At 42.5% G+C, this 19,076-nt stretch overlaps 1 protein-coding gene and 1 pseudogene across 1 annotated transcript; one reads left to right on the top strand and one right to left on the bottom strand.

Annotated features, from left to right (window-relative positions):
- The first annotated feature begins 2,894 nt into the window (after positions 1–2,894).
- On the top strand, positions 2,895–6,157 carry Gstm3 (glutathione S-transferase mu 3). The gene is made up of 8 exons (XM_004853656.3): positions 2,895–3,094; positions 3,467–3,542; positions 4,041–4,105; positions 4,759–4,840; positions 4,933–5,033; positions 5,375–5,470; positions 5,563–5,673; positions 5,961–6,157. The coding sequence occupies exons 1-8, from the start codon at positions 3,047–3,049 to the stop codon at positions 6,057–6,059; spliced, it is 678 nt and encodes a 225-aa protein (XP_004853713.1). The 5' UTR covers positions 2,895–3,046; the 3' UTR covers positions 6,060–6,157.
- Positions 6,158–10,762: 4,605 nt separating this feature from the next.
- On the bottom strand, positions 10,763–12,391 carry LOC101708227 (C-terminal-binding protein 2 pseudogene; annotated as a pseudogene).
- Between the last annotated feature and the right edge of the window lie 6,685 nt (positions 12,392–19,076).

Below are 19,076 nucleotides of genomic sequence, written 5' to 3'. Positions count from 1 at the left end.
GGCTCCACTTGATAACTTCCTCTTGCAATGCGATTTTTGTCCCCTATTGTACTATGTGAGCTAAACTTCAGTTCCCTCTGCCCCTTCAGGGGCACCTTCAGGGGCACAGCATAAGGGACATTGGAGTGGAAGGTAAAAGTCCTCCAGTTAGCTGTGTGATCTCTAGCAAGTCATTCCACTCTTTGGATCCCCATTCTCTCTAATGTTAAGAGTTTGGGTTGTCTGTGGCTTCTAACAGCTTTTAGTGTAAGTAGCCTACTTTAATCTCAAAACTGTCATAGAATGAACATCTGCCTTCTAATATAAGCCATATTTTTACTGATTTAATCTACAGATAAAAATTTATGGATTCAGGAGTCCCTTGAGGATTTTAAAGATGTTTAAGTCTCTCTTAGCTGAATTTGTTCTGTGACCTCACCATTGTCTGAGGCCCAGATTGCCCTATTTTTAGACTGCCTATATCCTTCCTTCAACTTCCAGCCTCAGAAAATCATCTCTTATAGCTGGTAATAGAAAATAGGAAAGCAAAAAGTTTTTCCCCACAAAATATTTTAAAAGGTGAAATTCTTAGAGACTGACTTAAGAGTAAATTTAATTAGAAAAGCTATTTCTTAGAATGGGGGGAGCACCATGCAAGACAGCATTATAGAGACTGGTGACATGGATAATAAAAGAATTCACCAAGACCAAAGTAAAGATAAAGGCGAGAGTTTATTTAGATAAGAGTACATTTTTAGGAAGAATAGCTGGGAGAGACAAAGGGAAGTCTGTGCTGGGGAGCAGGATCAGCCTTGTTCATAAAGAAAAAGTGTGGGCTAGAAGGAAGGAGTAGCTTGGACCCAAGGACATGGGAAGGAATTTAGGGAGGATGAAGTTGCAGGTTTCTAAAAAAGATTTTCTGAGAACAGTACGTGACTGTTACGTGGGGCCTACAGGAGGCCATAATGACCTCTTTCTGGTTACTTGGCACTCAAGAGGGAGGAGATATCAACCCATTATTCTTGGGGCCTCTCAAAGCTGAAGGAGCCCTAAAACCAGGGAAATGCTCCAGGACTAGGAAAATAGAGCCTTTTAGCTCAGCTTTCCTGGGTATTACAGAAAAGACTGAGGTGAGGTAAGCAGCTATCCAGATAGCTAAGTGCAGCGGAACTCACACAAGTGAGGTATTAGACATATCTTGTTCTGAACCCCAGGTTATGTGTGGGAACTCCAGATCATCCAGGCCTCGGTTTCTTTTCCTACAAATGGGCATAACACCTACTTCACAAAGTTGTGTGAAGCTTAAATTGGAATAAATTAGTGAACATGTATACAACACGGAGACTATTGCCTGACATGTCACAGGCGCTCAATAAGTGCTAGTCTTCTACCTCAAGGTAATTTGGGACCAATCTTTTATTATCTTGAGAGGAGAATTATAGGAATTATAAATTTGTCTGTCCCTATGTGATTGCACTTTCCCCTTTCTTCTCTTAGCAAAATATCCTTTTTTAAAGTCTCAATTTTGCTTCCACTGAAGTAATGGGTGAATGTGATTTCCCATACCTAAGCCAGAGGAATAGAGGCTCAGAGCCCCAAGTGACCATGCTGTAGAGGCCAGGCAGGAACCCTCAGAGGCGCTCTGGACTCTCCCTCTCCTACAGTCAGCTCACAGATTCTCTCCCTCCCCCTCTCCCATTGTTGATATTATTCTAAATCTGGGCCTCTTATTCTCCTAGGCCCTGCATCAACTCAGAAGCTCTTCCAAGGACAGTAGGGGCTTTGTGGCATTTAGGGTGGAGTGTCAACTTGATTGACTTTGTGAGCCACCCAGGAGATTGGTGGAACACACTTCTGCGTGTGTCTGAGTGGTTTGTGGAGGCACAGTCTTGGGGCTATGGTCCCTCACCCCTTCCTCTCTGGCATTCTTCCCTTGCTCTGGTTCCCAGACACTATGAAGTAAGAATCTTTGCTCCACCAGACCCTTCTGCCATGACATTTCTACCTCGAAGCCAGCTGACCTTGGACTGACTCCCCTTAAAATGTGAGCCAAATTAAACCTCTCCTCCTTTAAGTTGTAGGTGTTGGGTATTGTGTCCAGCAAAATTACATGCTAAAATTATCGCAGTTTTGGATATATTTGGCTAAGTAAAATATACTATCGATTCACCTATTTCTTTTTACCAGATGCAAAAACAATTTTAACTCACTGTATGGCTTGCATTACACTTCTGTTGGATAGTCTAATCTAGACTAGATACCCCACAGACCAGAGGGGGAAAAAACCCACACCCTTTGGTCGTCAAGGCCATCTGTAATCTGACCTTTATATGCTTTTCCAACCGTATCTCTCCCTACGTCCCATCACAACCTCATTAACCAGCCTAACTCAACAGTATTTGCTGTTCCTTCTATACACACTTGTATTTCTCACCTTCCAGCGTCTGTTTTACCCTTCGCAGCATTCCCAATTTCCACGGCCCATCCTTCCTCAATGGGCTTTGCTCAAATGCCCACCTCCTCCTTAAAGCCTTCTCAGAACCTGACCAGAATAGATACTTCTCTCTGAAGCACTTCAGGTGAGAGTTTTATGGGTTTCTTATCATTTATGCCTCCCTTCCCTGCCCCTTGCCAACACTGTAGTCAAAGATGGAGAATTCCTGCTGGTCAGAGTCCGGCCAGCCTCTCAGGGTCAGCAACAGTCCCCCACTGCACCGCAGCTTGGGAAATGCAACATGAATCTCACTCTCCCCGGATAAAGTTCCTACTGCTTGGATGTTGGTGCACTTCCCGCCCAGCGTGGCACTATTAAAGCCCTCAGGCCTCAGGCGTGACTCGGACCCGAAGGCCAACCCGAGCGCCTCAACCTCCCAGCGGTCTCAAGTACACGCTGCGCTCCGCGATAGGTTTAAGTAGTCAGAGACTGCGCTTGCGCGTGACGTTGCGAGCGGGCAAGGGGGTGGGGTCAGCAGTCACATTGACCCCGCCCACTTCGGTGAGGTATAAAGAACTCCGCCGTTCACGCCTAACCTCCTCCTTTCCTGGAAGAACAGCAAACGGCTTTACCATGTCTTGCAGTTCGGCTATGGTTCTGGGTTACTGGGATATTCGCGGAGTGAGTCTCCCTGAACAGTCGAGCCACTCCGTCAAAGACGGTCGCGGAGGTGGCGGGGCCTCTGGGTCAGCGGTCTAACCTAGAAGCCGCTTTACGTGGCCGGCCCTCAGCAGCGACCAGCACTGGTCACGCTGCCCAGCCTCGGAGGAGCCCCCCACCCCGCCCAGCCTCTGGGATTTCTTGGCCCTGCAGAGGTCATGTTGCCTTGGGGTCGGGCCGGAATCTCTGCCTAACAGAGATGCTCCAGCAGAATGAAGCGCCGCCGGAGAGGCCGGGGCTGGAGGACGTTGGCGGACGGGGGTTGGGGTGGGGGTTGGTTTCTGCCCTGTGGGTCTCGCGCAGGCGCTGACTACCCGGGGATGTCTTCCCCAGCTGGCGCATGCCATCCGCCTGCTCCTGGAGTTCACTGATACAGCCTATGAGGAGAAGTATTACACTTGCGGGGAAGGTAAAGTCGCTCTGGCGCCCCAGGCCAAGCTGGCCCTCCAACTTGTTCTCCGCAGGGTCCGATGTGCAGAGAAGCCCACCTTTCATTTCCACTTGGGTGTTTTCCCTTTGCCCTGACCCAACCCCATCTTTTTTTTCTTTTTCTTTTTTCTTTTCTTTTGGTACTGGGGATCGAACTCGGGACCTTGCGCTTGCGAGGCAGGTGCCAGAACCACTGAGCTAAATCCCCGGCCCCCAACCCCATGTTGAAACTTAGTAAATAGGCCAAAGAGACTAAAAGGTTAAACTTTGGGGACTGGGAATTTGGGTTATTAAGAATAAGTCGTTAAGGGGCGGGGGATTTGCTCAGTGGTTTCGCCGCCTGCTGCGCAAACGCAAGGACCCGAGTTCGATCCCCGGTACCAGAAAAAAAAAAGAAGTCGTTTCTTTAGCTCTTTTTACCCTCATCAGATGATAAGGTTATAAAAGAGGTTGGTTCCCACTTCTCTCTCTCTTACAGCTCCTGACTATGATCGAAGCCAATGGCTGGATGTGAAATTCAAGCTAAACCTGGACTTTCCTAATGTAGGTGGATTTAAGACAGGAGAGGATAGAAGGAAAGACCTTCAAATATATTCATCTTTACTTTGTCCCTTTCTGGTCTCAGAAAATCTAGAATAGAGACTCTTAGCATGGATAGAATAGATAGAATTCAAGAGTCCTTAAAAACTACATTTTCATTTCCACTACTCATTAACAAAAGTTAACATTTCCTCTGATTGTGAGGATAGGCAATAAAAGACATTAGTTATTAGCCATTTCTATGACTTTAATAGAAATCAGTTATTTTTGTATTCTACTAAATGTATTGTAAGTATTTTAAATGTTCTTTATAGTCATCAATAGTTTGAAATTATGGTAGTTACATCTGCTTACTACTTAATGCATTAATAAGCACATACTACTCTTATTACAGCTTTTCTTTAAAATGTTTTACAATTATGTGAATATATATAATTGGCATTTAAAACCCTATTCTGAGAAAGGCTCTATGGTATGCACATGCATTCACACATACACACAGATTTAAGAACCCTTGTACAGAATCAGGTGGGGACTCACTGCTACCTTCTCCTTATCTTTCTCCTAACACAAGATCTCGCTCTTGTTCACCACCTGCAAGTCTCCCCTTCCACAGGAGAGAGAAGTTGTTCATTGAGTCTGTCCTTTCCTCCCAGCTTCCTTACCTGATAGACGGCAAGAACAAAATCACCCAGAGCAATGCCATCTTGCGCTACATCGCTCGCAAGCACAACATGTGTGAGTGGGGTAGAGCTTGTAGAGGAAACTGGGCCATTTGCTCACCTGGGGTGGATGATCCCAAGGGTGATTTGTTGTCATGTGACCTACAGGTGGTGAGACTGAGGAAGAAAAGATTAGGGTGGACATAATGGAAAATCAAATAATGGATTTCCGCATCCAACTGGTGCGGCTTTGCTACGACTCTGACTTTGTAAGTTTTCCCTGCAGGAATCAGCTAAGTGGGGTATCAGGAAAAGAAGCATTTAGGAAGTTAAAGGTTATTTCTGCCTCCTGCTGTTGCCTTCTTCCTACCAACCCAATGTCATAGGAAACAGAACTTTTATTTTTGTTTGTTTTGTTATGTAATTCAGATGATGGCCCCTCCCTTCTCCTTTCCAAACCCCTTCTTTCCTTTCTGCCACCCCCAAGTGATGGCAATGAAAAGAAAGCACCTGCAGAAGTGCTGCTAAGTGTTCATCACTGGCTTGTGCCTGGATTCGCCATGTAGATGATGGCAACCGCTATTCTTGTTCTGTTTTCCCTGTCTCCCAGGAAAAGATGAAACCTCAGTACTTGGAACAGCTACCTGGACAATTAAAACAATTTTCCTTATTCCTGGGGACGTACTCATGGTTTGCAGGGGAAAAGGTAGGAAAAGAGAAAGGGAGATTTTACTTGTCTATCCTTGTAGGTGTTCATGAACTCCCAAGACCTGACTGTCATACTGTCCTCTTATCTAGCTCACCTTTGTGGATTTTCTCGCCTATGATGTCTTAGACCAGAACCGTATATTTGAACCCAAGTGCCTGGATGAGTTCCCAAATCTGAAGGATTTCATGTGCCGTTTTGAGGTGATGATACTCCCTGTACCTTTCTCTTAGAGAAATATTCACAGGCTCCCTTAGGCCCCAGTGGACCTCACTGTGGTAGATGCTTGCCCAACACTAGCTTTGGCCTAAATAATTCAATGGCTGGACATATCTGGGCCTGTATTCTGGGGAGGGCCAACTTCTACATCTCCCCAAAATGGGGGAAAGGTAGAGGCAGGCAACATGTAAATGTTTCTGCTGTGGTGTGGGCCTATTGGGCTGGGCTAGAGTTTGGTGTGCTTATAAAGTTTGGTGTGCTTTTCCTTCAGGCTTTGGAGAAAATAGCTTCCTATCTGCAGTCTGACCGCTTCTTTAAGATGCCTATCAATAACAAGATGGCCAAGTGGGGGAACAAGTGTATATGCTGAGCAAGAGACAGAATTGCACTGCTTTTGTTTTTCCTGGCCTGCCCCTACGAGGCCTGTACTCTCTTCTCTGCTCTTTTCAATAAATAACACTTAAGTTACTGGTGTCCAGCTAGATTTCTCTTGGGTGTATAGGACAAAAAAGAGTAAGTATATGTAAAGAATGATCAAAATAGGAATTCAGTTACTGCAACATTGACATCCCTTTATCCCTTAATTAAGTTCAAGGGCTAGAAGTTCATCCCCAAGCCCTGAGAGTAGGCACTAGAAATAAAGATACTGCACAATTGAAGAGAGCAGATATTTTAAATGGATATGGAACCCCCCCCGCCATAAAGACCTAGTGAAGAAACCAAATAAAACTGCATAATACTGATGAGCTTAAACAGAACTGGAGTTGAGAAACAGACCCTTGTATGTATAGAAATTTAGTGTGATAAAGATGGTGCCTCAAACTGACAGGCTGGCCAGTAGTAGATTTGTGACAGCTTACTAATTAAAAATCATAGAACCCAAAACTCATACACTCACTAAAGCTAATTTATCAGGAATTTAAGGCCCAGCACAAAACACAAAGCTGTTGAAGTAGAAATAAAAGGATGTTCGAGAAAGGAAACCATAAAAGGAAAGATTTACCAATTGAACAATATTAAGTTTTAAGGCTTCTATGACAAGCCACGAGTAAGGAAACTTAAATGAGACAAAAATAAGGGACTAGTGTAAAGATAACTATAAATCATTAGGAGTTTAAAAGAATGGGCATAATCTATGAACAGTTACAAAATAAAAATACCACACCAATGTCCCCCCCCCCAAAATTTTTTTTTTTACAAGAAAAGCTGATAGTTTTTTATTGATTATAAACTTCACATAGGCATTTTTTTTGTCTTAAGTTTTCTGATTTGCCCCCTTTCAGTATTTAGGTATTTATTTATTTGTTTGGAAGAGTACCCTAAAAGGAGGGTTCTTATTCCAGACTCTGGGCAGTGGTCATTTGTATTTATTCCCTGGATGGAAAGGGAACAGGCTCACTTGTCACTGAATGGATTGTGTGAAATGTTTACTTGGAGTCCATCCAAAATGTTCTACTCCCAAATTGCCAGGCAGAGGGTGTTTGGATTCTTCCCATCTTTTATCATACAGTACACCTCTGTTCTAAGCAAATGCTGTTAGAAGGGCATGTCTTTGCTTGGGCTGTTTGGGAATACCAGTTCAGTACAGAATAAAGATTTTAAAAATGCAATAAGATGGTAAATGCATTGTATGAATTTCTGTGTAGTCTGAGATTTTTTTTTTTTGGCATGTTGATGATTGTGGCCATTTTTATTTAAAGTTAAAACTATAATCTTAGGTAGAAAAACTTTTTGAAGGGTAGGTATTATTTGACTACTTCAGGTATACATTCAATACTACGTAAATTTCTAGCCTATCTCAGGAACACAAGATTCAGCATCCTGATAAGCACTTTTGTGTACTGTTGATGTGGCAAGGAATTTGCAAAAAAGCAAACATGCACACACAAGGACACTTTCTTTTTGATGAAAAGGCTGTGAAAACCTTTAAATATTTACTCTGTTTTCTGTTTAGATGGTATTGCAAAGTATGTAATCCTCAAATTTGATGCTGGGATACTAAAAATAGAAAATATCCATGAGCTGTCATGTCTTCAAGGTCTTTCTCCTTTTCTGAACACTCAGTAAAAAGTGTTTTTAGAATGAAAGGATCATTTTTGCTGCCTGCTAAAACTTGCAGGAAAAAGTTTTTACACTATGGTTCCATATAAATGAGTTTGGGCGTATTACACTATTGGTAAATATTACTGGTTTAAGTAGTTTTCTTACAAATTGACTCTATATGGTTTGCTTTTATTTTAGTCAATAATAGAGTTTTTTTTTTTTTTTGTACTGGGGATCGAACTCGGGTTCCTGCACCTGCACAGCAGGCAGCAAAACCACTGAGCCAAATCCCTGGCCCAATAATGAAGTTTTTATAAGGGCACCATTCTGACTACTTAACAGCATCTATAGTAACTGTTCTCCATGCATAGGGATAGTTATTTAGGGGGCAGTGATCCTGTTCCAGTTGTTAAGCAAGATCTGCCCTCCCAAATGAAGCCAAAAAGAATTGTTGGAGAAGCACCTGATGTCTGGGGTCTACATTGTACTAAAACACTGTCCGGAGAATTACAGGCTCAGTACTCAACATCGTTCTGTGTTGTGGTCCAGTGAGTGTCCTTTTCCCCAAGTTCCCTCTTTATTTATTTCTGACCAGTGATTCTGACCACATACCGTTTGATGGATGCAGCATTCTTTGCTGTGGGAACGAATTAAGACGGTTCCTTTTCCTGGCCTCCAGACAGGAATGGAACTTAAAGTGGTTTTCATAACAGACTGGCTAGCTATTAAAAATCTTGGTAAATCAGTGCTCTCTTAAACTCTTGAACTATTAAGCAGCCATAATTATTGTCCCAAGAAAGAGTACAAAGTCCTTTGTCAAAGGTATATGCAGCTAGGTGACAGACATGAATGTCTTTAGGACAATAGCATGAAATTATGTGAACTGAACTTTTTTTTTTCTAGGATGACACCAATGTGGTGGTTTCTGTTCTCATTTGTTATTTGAAATCAATTTATATATATAATTGTTTCCAAAGGACTGTTTGAGCAATTAAGATCTAATTAAAACCCAGACACACCATGGGTTCAGACTTACCATTTCTATTTTTGACTCTTAGGCTTATCCTGTTTTAGATTTAATAAAAGGTTAAGGTAAAACAGTGGTATACACGGTATACATGGCCCTTTTTAATGCAAATTTCATTGTGTTGATAAGTGATTATGAAGCTAAACTGTCTGCATACTGTGGTGATAGGCCAATAACTCTATCTTCCACATTTCTCTATGTGAGGTTGTTTTAATGAGATTTTTCATGGCACAGTTGGAATGGGGCTACTACCTGAAAATGAGTAAGGACACACGGCCAGCCAGGCAAGCTAATGCTATAAGATACTAGTTTGGTTTTAAATGGGAAGGGAAGGATAAGGGAAGGCTCAGGGAGTTTGGCTCTTGAAATTGTGGGACTTAATACTAATAGAGTTCAATGCTATTTTAAAAGGAAGATGCATTAAATGAACTTAAACTTCTCAATCTATAAAAACAGCTAATGTTAATGTTCACTATTTTGCAACACTTTCAGTTAGGTTATTGGCCAAAAAGAAAAAAAAAGTTAAGACTCACTTCCCTTCCTGCATTAATGCTTGAGCCAGATAATTTTGGTTTTGGGTCAATTAAAATTCTTGGTCCAGGGATTCAGCTCAGTGGTTCCACCACCTGCCCTGCAAGCACAAGGACCGGAGTTCGATCCGTGGTACAAAAAAAAAACACAACAAAATTCTCAAAGTGGATGGGCTTTGTTTCTGGAATTGACTTTGTTGTAACAGATGACTTAATCTTAAGGATGACATGATTTGAGAATGATGGGCTTGTATGAGGTTGCTGTATTGCAGTTAATTGCTGTTAACACATGAGGTAATTGTTAGCATTCTTGAGTCGTAATAGGAAGAGGCAGAACCTTGGAGGACAGAGTTGAAAATTGGCTACTTGACAATGCAGTTGCCTTTAAACATCTCAAGTAGAGAACTTTTACATTGGTGAGATGTACTTGAATTTCAGAACTTAACAAATTTTAATTACTTTTTATTGAAAACTGCACTGAACGCTAAATGTACACCTTTACAATAAACAAATACAGTAACGGTAACTCACACTAAAACAAGACATACTTCTGGATAGCCATTATTTTTCTGTTTGGGACAGTTTAAAGTTTTTCTTTTGTCACAAAAACAGGAATGTACCTATACAAAGGCTCAAAATAGGCCATCTTTTTAAACAAAAAGGCAATGATTCACAAAAGACTATGAATAGAACATGTAACTAGTTGATACAAATCTAATAGGATTTGTTAAAATCAGTCACATCTAATAACACATCTGAAGTGTTCTTGTATAAAATATCACGTGAAGAAAAGAATTTATCAATGTCTAAAAAAGTGGGTTTGTTCATAGACAATCTGACAAGTTACCATAAAAAGTGTTTCCTGAGACATAAGGAAATGCAACATTATTCTTCTTGAACCCTTACAGTTCAAGACTTTCCACTCAATAAAATAGCTGAGGATCTGAAACTGAGAAAATATATTTGAGTACAAACAGCTTGTGAAACCTAATAATTTTTTCTTTTTTGCATCATCAGAGGGTACTACTGAACTAACAACCAACTTGCGCGCTCAGTATGCAGTTCAGATGTGAGAGGCACCTCTCTGTACAGGAGCCTGTGCTCTTCAATCCTATTCGTGCAGATGTCTAACAGGCAGTTTTCTCCCCATCTTGTGGTAATTTAATCTTCCTATTAATAAAAAGAGGTAACAAGCCCCTGTAGACCAAAGGGACTAGAGTCATAAGATGGGGATTTCCTCTTAACATTTTTTTATTTTGATGTTTGGAACTCTTGATGCAACATTCTAGAGCAAGGTGCTCAGGACCTGCTGTGTCCAAGGGACTGATAAAGGAAAAAGTTCTATTTATTCTTTGTGATTTGATGCACAGATGAAAAACTTAACACACAATAACAGAAGTTAGTGGTTAATAAGTCACATCCTAGTCTTTCAGCGCTTCCGCAAGCAAGACATCTTCAGTTTTCTAGCTCTTATAGGTTTAACACTGCAACATCAAGGATGTGTAGTCCAGGATCAGTTAAAAAGCCTGTCAAAGACTTTTCTTAGTTCATCCATTTTTCACTGTCTCTTGGTCCCAAGTTTATCCAAATGATTACCTTTCAGTATTCTCTGCTATTGCTCGTTGGGGTGCTCTCAATTATCCCCATGTTTTGTGGGTTGGTTGAGAGAGGGAGCTTGGGAAGGATGTGCCACTGTGGGGAGGTTGTGAGTCACCAGGATGCCTCCAGGGATAATGCCTTCCATGGCTGCAGGAAGTCCTCCCGGGGTCACACCTACAATGCCTGGTAGGTACCTGTATGTGGCACCATTGAGCTCAGGATGAATTGCTTCCTGGTCTATTACTGACCAAGGAGCTGATGTGATGAAGAATTCCTTGTTGACACAGTTTCTTAAGCTTTCTGGGATGTACCCTGTTATTGCGCCACTTATCTCAGTGGCAGCTGCCTCCCTCATCTCCAGGGATGCTTGTTCACTGTACCAGGCCGTGTGGGGAGTACAGATGAGATTTGGTGTGTCTCTCAATGGACCCTGAGCAAAGCTAAAGGGCTCAGATTCGTGCACATCAAGGGCTGCCCCTCGTATCCTGCCCTCTTTGAGGGCTTGGGCTAAGGCTTTCTCATCCACCAGGCCACCTCGGGCTGCATACACTAGGAATGCCCCTTGCCTCATCTGCTTTATAGTAAAGTCATTGATGAGGTGGTGGTTATGTTCATTGAGATTGCAGTGCAAGGAGACACAGTCACTCTGATACAGCAAATCCTGTAGGGTGTAGACCCTCTGCACACCCAGGGATCGCTCTATGCCATCCTGCAAGTAGGGGTCATAAAATATGACGCTGAATCCAAAGGCCTTAGCTCGAACAGCAACCGCCTGCCCCGTGCGACCAAAGCCGATGAGGCCCAGTGTCTCTCCACAGATTCGGGCTGCTCCTGAGGCCACCTCTCGAATCTGTTCCACGCTCTGTACCCTGGTCCCTTCCCACAGTGCCTGGTACAGCCACGTGTTCCGCCGGTACAGATTGAGGACTTGGCAGATGGTGGAATAGGCCGTCTCTTCCACGGCTGCAGGTGGGATGTTGCACACAGCGATCCCAAGCTCGCCAGCAGCGTTGATGTCCACATTGTCATAGCCACTGCCGATCCGAACGATCACTCTCAGGGCCTTGAGCTTCTCCAAGTCCTCCCTGGTGAGGGTGATGGTGTGGTACATCATAGCACCCACGGCCTCGTTTAACACCTTTTCGTGGATCTCCTGTGTGGACTGCGTGTCGCAGAAGGCCACAGTGGCCAGGTCCTTCAGAACGGGCACCTCCACGGTGCAGTCTCTGCCATCCAGCAGCGCCACCAGGGGCCGGGGGTGCAGGGGGCCGTTCGTGACCTGGGGTCAGATACCTTCACAAATTCTGTCCAATCGCTGTCGCTCGACTTTGTGCTTATCCACAAGGGCCATTCTTTATCGAACTTTGCAACTCTCTGATTCAAAAGGCAAAGCGGTCCTCTAGGAACTTAAGGGAACTCGCAGGAGTCTGCATGCATTACGCCACTATGAACCCAATATTAATCTGTCCACAAACTCTATGGTTCACACGATGGGTTGTCTGTGTCTTTAAGGGGTCACAGCTTCATTGATTCAAAACCATTTAAGGTGATGAAACCCTCGTCCGGGGCCGCTGGCGTCCGGTGAAGGGCGCCCACCCGGGAGGCGGTGGTGTCGGTGGCTGGCAGCCCGCCCCTCAGCGCTGCATGGCTCCCGGCTCCATCCCTCGCTCCTCAGGCCACCACTGCCTCCTCCGGGCCACTCCCCAACCACCTTAAAATGACACACGCCCAAAAAACTTTTTAAAATCTTTATAACCCAAGGACCTGCACGTTACAATAGTAAGGAGTGGGCCGGGGATTTAGCTCAGTGGTTTCGCTGCCTGCTGCGAAAGCACAAGGACCAGAGTTCGATCCCCGGTACCAAAAAACAAACAAACAAACAAAAACCAATAGTAAGGAGTCATTAGTAAGGAGTCATTTTTCTATCTCAGATGAACAAAAATTAAGAAATTTCTATAGTGTTGACAAAGATTGGGAAATGATAGGCATGTCCTGCTGGTAAACTTGTAAATTGATATGGCTTCTTTGGAGGACAATTTGTCTTCGTGTTTTAAAATTCATATCAAGGGCCAGGGATTTAGCTCAGTGGTTCCGCCGCCTGCCTCACAAGCAGAAGGACCTGAGTTCGATCCCTGGTACCAAATAAAATTCAAATCAAATCCTATAATCCAACAATTCCATTCCATAAAAGTTCATCCATATACCCAAAGATTAATATTGTCATATACTAAGATGTTCATTATAGCATTGTGTGGACATCTTAATGCCTAATTATACCATAATACCATATGGCAGTTAAAAGACTGAGCTAGATGAATTAACATGGAAGGATCTTCAAGATGCACTAGTTGAATTTCAAATGGATTAGTTGTAGATTAGTATGCATCTTTTATGATTTAAAAAGAAAAGGTATTTCTACAGATACATTTACATAAGCAGATGCACAGAAAAGAGTCTGGAAGGACACAACCAAACTGGTAATGGCTTCAGGCAAAGAGGAAGGAAGTCCAGACTCCATGGGTAACTTAAAGGAGACTTGTGAAATAAAACTCTTTTTTTAACTAGGAAATTTATATTCACACATTCACCACTTGTAATGAAAACTACTTTTAAGAAAGCAAATGAGAAACTGACTCTTGTGGAGATTGACTTGGCACCATTCTCTCCATTATAAGGTCAGAAGTGTCCAGCCTCACAGAGTGATCTGCAGGTCAGATTGCTGTCCCCTGTGAACTGGAAGTCAAGGATCTCTAGTGAGGGACAGGACCCAAATGGCCCTCAGACTGGTGTCAGGAGGGCTGCCTCAAGAGAGGAAGTACAAATGCAAAATACTAAGCAAATGGTTCAACTTCCACCTTTGTCACCACTCCTACCAACACCAGTTAGGTGTCCAGGCCAAAGTCTTGGGTTTGGGGAATCTTCGGCCAGAGAGGTAAAGATGACGTGCTTCCCTTTGGTATGATAACTGTTGACATGAATTTCCAGAGTGAGGGAGTGGTGTGCCTTGTGGATTTAAGGGAGACCAGAGAAGTTGACGATGCCTCTGAGACTAAATAGGGATAACAACCAGAAATCAAAGGGAATGTGTTATTTATTGCTGTGTAACAATATTACTATAAATTTAGCAGCCTCAAACAACACATCATCTCACAGCTTCTGTGTGCCAAGAGTCAGCAAAGTGTTACTCGGTGCTCAGTTCAGTTCTCATCTGCAAAATGTACTAAAGTGTGTCAGCCAGGGATGTGATCTCATCTCAAGGCTCAACTGGAGGTGAATCTGTTTCCAAATTCAAGCAGTGGTTGATGTAAGTACCCCGTTCCTTGTGCCCTGCTGGACAGAGAGCCTCAGTTTCTTACTGGCTGGCAGCTAAAGGCCACCTTCTGTTCCTTGCAGGACTTCTCCAACATGGCCTCTTATATCATCAAAGCCTGTAAAGGAATCTCCTGGAAAGATGGACACTGCAGTCCTATGTCATGAAATCATAGCGGTGACATTCCAAACCCTTATTCTATCAGAGCTAATTTACAGTTCCTGTTCACACTTGAGAGGATTGCACAAGGGTGTGTCAGTACAGTGAGATGGGATTATGGGAACCATCTCAGAGTCTATTCATCACAGAGCAGAAGGCAAACAAACAGGAAGTTGGTCCTGTTGTCCTGTTGTCCTCTGCATAAGGAATACTGAGAAAGACAGGTCACAGGAGAGAACAACATGGTAAGGGAATGAGTAATTAGTTGCAAGGGAGAAATGTAAAATGCACAAGTCTGCAGATGTAACATTTCATGTGAATTCCAAGTAGGCAGACTATGAACAAATCACATGAATCACATGTTCTAATTTTTTTTTTTTTTTTTTTTTTGGTACCAGGGATTGAACTCGGGTCCTTGTGTTTGCAAGGCAGGCGGCCGAACCACTGAGCTAAATCCCTGACCCCATGTTCTAATTTATTTTTAATGTTTGTTAGCAAAATCACTGAACAATTATCCAAAACCAACCTCACTGACCCAAAAAGCAGGGAAGGCCACTGACAGGAATAGGAGAGATAGTTTCCCACGTGCCAGTCTGCCCCTAACTTGAACACAGGCCCCCAAAAAGATGGCTATCACAATTTTCCTCAAACAAGAGGCAGGTAGGTTCTGGTAGGGTTGGGGTGGGAGACAGCCTATCATCCCTTAGGCTCAGAGACCCATAAATCTTGAGATATTTACATACTAATGGTGGGTTTATCAGTAGCCTTGGTGTGTGGGAAATAAAAACTCTTGTGATAGACACATTAAACTTGGTGCAGCATTTCTCTGAAAGTATTAGGGAAACATTTCATTGTTGAAGGTTGAGGAACTGGGCTAAAGCCTTTTCCAGTCAGAAGGAAACAGCTTATGTGATTAGAAAAAAATTCATTGTAGAGTTGTTTCACTGATGCAATGGGTGGAGCAGGAGACACTGATACATATAGACACTGGCCTGCCTCTAAAGCCAGCTTATAAAGGGCTTATGAGAGCAGCTGCCTTTGTATAGAAATCACACATTCCTATTCTTCAGGTGCAGGGCAGGTGGCTCAAATGAACCATGCCCATAAAGCCTTGAGTTCAGATGAATAGTAAGAGAGAGGAAAGGAATTAAAATTTAACCAGTGCTTTTCCTAATGTGCAAATTTGTGCACATCACTCCCCTGCTTTAATATATTTAATGACTTTTGGGCCTCAGGAAAACAACTGTCTCCTCTCATTTGCTTTAATCATCTGACCTCTGCTTCCTTTTCTGCCACAGATCTTTTAGCACATGCCCTCTCTCCCAGTTCTGGAGCTCTGGCTTCAGCCTTTGTGAATTTCCTAGTGCTGTTGGCAGGGTTTGGTCAGACCTGAAACTGGGTCCTCTATCTAGGTTCATTCCCCCACCCACCATCAAGAGTACATGAAGAGCCCATGAAGAAGGAGAAGGAGAAGGGGAAGAAATAATGATGGGGAAGGAAGAGGAAGAAGAGAGGGATGCAGAGGGGGAAGGGAAGGGGGAGAGAGAAAGGAGAAAGGCAAAGGAGGAAGAAAATGAGTTTATTTACAATTTGGCTGATTGGGAGGACAGCTAGTTGTGTTTCCCTCCCCTCTGAGATAGATTAGGGTATTGCAAAGCCAGCTGGGGTAGTAGGCATGACCTATTAATTACAAGATCCTGGACAGTGTGCAGAACAGTTCCCAAAGCCCTGCACGTGGACTTCTCAAGAGAACTCGAGCAGGTTTTCAGTAGGATGGCCTAGACCTGATGTCAGCCTGCGACATGGGATCCTAACACCATCTCTCAGGACCCATATTTAAGAAGTTCTCCTTGGTTTCCTTAAGATTTGGACATTATAAAGGATATACTGAAGTCAAGAGCTTGCAGTTGTAACTTTCCATGATAGCCCATGCTGCATTTCCCAGATGCAGTGTGTACTTTTATTTTTGCTTTTACCCTCTTTTTCTCTTTACTTAGCCCAAGATCGCTCTGCAGAGCCAGTTTCTCCCCTATTCTTCACTTTTACTTTCTCCAATAAACTTGGCCACTTATTTTTGCTCATTTTATTCAATTCTTTGTTCAAAATGAGAAGAACCCAGAAACAACTCCGGAGGGAGAGGTGAGCAACCCAGAATCTGGTAACATTTAGTTGGCGAGCCACTTTTAGAAGCAGACTACCTGGTAACACCACCATGCACACAGAAGTACCCAAATAAATGCCAGGGAATATCTACATGTAGATTTAGCCAAGCTTTGGCTCAGCATAAAGCCGGAAGTGTTGAATTTTTCTTGGCACCAGGGTTGGGGCGTGAGGGTGGTGTTCCACTGCCAGCATGAAGAAGCTTGGAGAAGCAGATGTCTTTAAAAAAAAAACAAAACACTCAGTTTTTATAGAACTATTTGAACTTCTCAGTTATACTAGGGAGCAGCACAGTGTGGACTCAGGAGCAAGAATTCTGGAATCAAGTCACCTGGGTTCCAACCCTAGCTTTGCCGCGAGTTGATAGTGGCTGCATGTGTGCGGTGTCTTCTCTGATAAGTAAGCCCTCCCCACAAGGTATGAGCATGAAATCAGTATGTCTAGAACACAGGACAGATCAATGTTACATAAATCTACAAATGTAAACTATCCCAAAGCACCACTTTCTCTTTGTCCAGCCTAATGCCATGTTTCCCTGAAAATAAGACCTAACCAGAAAATAGCCTCGTAACCTAGATACCAAAAATGCCAGCCCCAATCATCCTATCCTTGTCTCACTTGCCTTACCTACAGAGTAGCCCCGGGGATTTAGCTCAGTGGTTCTGCTGCCTGCCTTGCAAGCACAAGGACTCAAGTTCGATCCCCGGTACCAAAAAAAAAAAAAAAAAAGATAGGCTCACTGGGGCTGGCATTTTTGATCTTTAGGTTTCAAGGCTGATTATTTTCTGGCTAGATCTTATTTTCAGGGAAACAGAGTGCCTATTAATCTTCTAATCCCAGAATAGAAATCATATTTAATAAGCCTTGTGGAAGTCATTATTTGTGGTCATATAAGATTTCTGATTGTTTCTCTGTGAGAAAACTTCACAACCCTTTTGAACTAAAATGCAGCCTCATGATTTGCTTTGGCTAATTAAACATGAGTAGAAATTACAGGGGCCCCAAGAAAATAAAATAAAATAAATTAAAAAAAAAAAAAAGAAATTACAGGGGCTGGGAATTTAGCTCAGTGGTTCCGGCGGCTGCTTCGCAAGCACAAGGCCCCGAGTTTGATCCCCAGTACAAAAAAAAAAGAAAGAAAGAAATTATATGCATATTCCAAGTAGAAGCTTTAAAAGCCCATGTGTAAATTGCCCTATCTGCCTCCTACCACATGCAGTCATGATTCAAGGATCATGCACCAAGTTGAAGCCTCCATCAGTCTAGGTTTCTGACAGAGTAGAAGTAGCAGAGCCCTCTCTGGACTACATCAAGACTTGAAACATGTATAAGAAATACTTGCATGCTAAGCCACTGAGATTTGGTTGATTGAGATCAATACTCCTCCACCTCTCTCAGGCTAGTTAAATACACTTATTTTAAATTTCTGTTCTAATAGGATTTGATGTTTTTCTGGATCAGTATATAACATGCTGAACTCTCCCCCCCCCCATTAAGTTTATTGTTACATTTCTGGTATAAAATACAGTTGCATTCATCATTGGGATCTTGTACCATTACATGAGTGTCTTGATTCTAATTTTTTCCCCTTCCCCAGCCCTCCCTTCACCCCCTCCACCCTTCTCTATTTGCAAAGACTTTGTTTCCATTTTTTTCCTTTTCTTATATTTTCTTTTCCCTTTTTTCCTTTCCCCTACCCCTCCCTCCTCCCCTGCACCTTTAGACCTTTTCTTCCTGTTACACAATATCAATTATACATTTTTTAAATTACAATATCAAGATCTAGGAGACATTACCACAGACTTTACAGAATTTAAAAGGATATACAAAGCATATTTCAAAAATCTATTTTGAAATAAATTTGACAACTTCTAAGAAGTACCTTGGAAGACAAATTAATGAAACTAACTCTGGAGGAAATATAAAATTTGAATAGCACCTATTAAAGAAAGTATATTCCTAGCTTGAAAACCTACCTATATGACAACAGCAGGCTCATATACATTTTAACTGATAAATTATATCAAACAATTAAAGCAGAAAAAAGAAGGAACACTTCTCCCCTCATTTTAGGAAATCAACATTGTGCTAATCCTAAAACTGGATAAAGATAATAGAAGAAAAGTATGAACATAGATAGAAATTTGTTTAACAAAACAAACTATTAGAAGTCAGATCTGGAACTATGTAGAAAGTGGTTTTGTTATAGGGATGGCAGTGTTGGTTCAGCATTGGAAGATTCACCCCCAAAAGCCATCATTTTAACAGAGGAAAGGAAAAAGCCATATGATCCTGTCAGTAATTGGAGAAAAAGTATTGGACTAAATTCTACAGCTGTTCATGGTAAAAGCTATCAGGAGACTAGAAGTAGAACAGAACCTCCTCAACAGATTAAAGACATGTACTCCATACTTCCAGTGAGAACACCTTATATGAATGGAGAAGATACAATGCTTTCTCCTTAAGGTGGGGAACAAGGGCAGATATGCTTACTGTTTATCTGTCCATTAAACTTTGTGGGTTTTTTGTATTAAATTCTTTTATTGGTACATTGTAGGT

The sequence above is a fragment of the Heterocephalus glaber genome, unplaced genomic scaffold (genome assembly GCF_053883595.1).
Source record: "Heterocephalus glaber isolate CG9 unplaced genomic scaffold, H.glaber_assembly_v1.0 deba00001442, whole genome shotgun sequence".
Taxonomy (NCBI): Eukaryota; Metazoa; Chordata; class Mammalia; order Rodentia; family Bathyergidae; genus Heterocephalus; species Heterocephalus glaber.
Note: the sequence above shows the minus strand (reverse complement) of the source record. Positions and strands in the feature narration are given on the sequence as shown.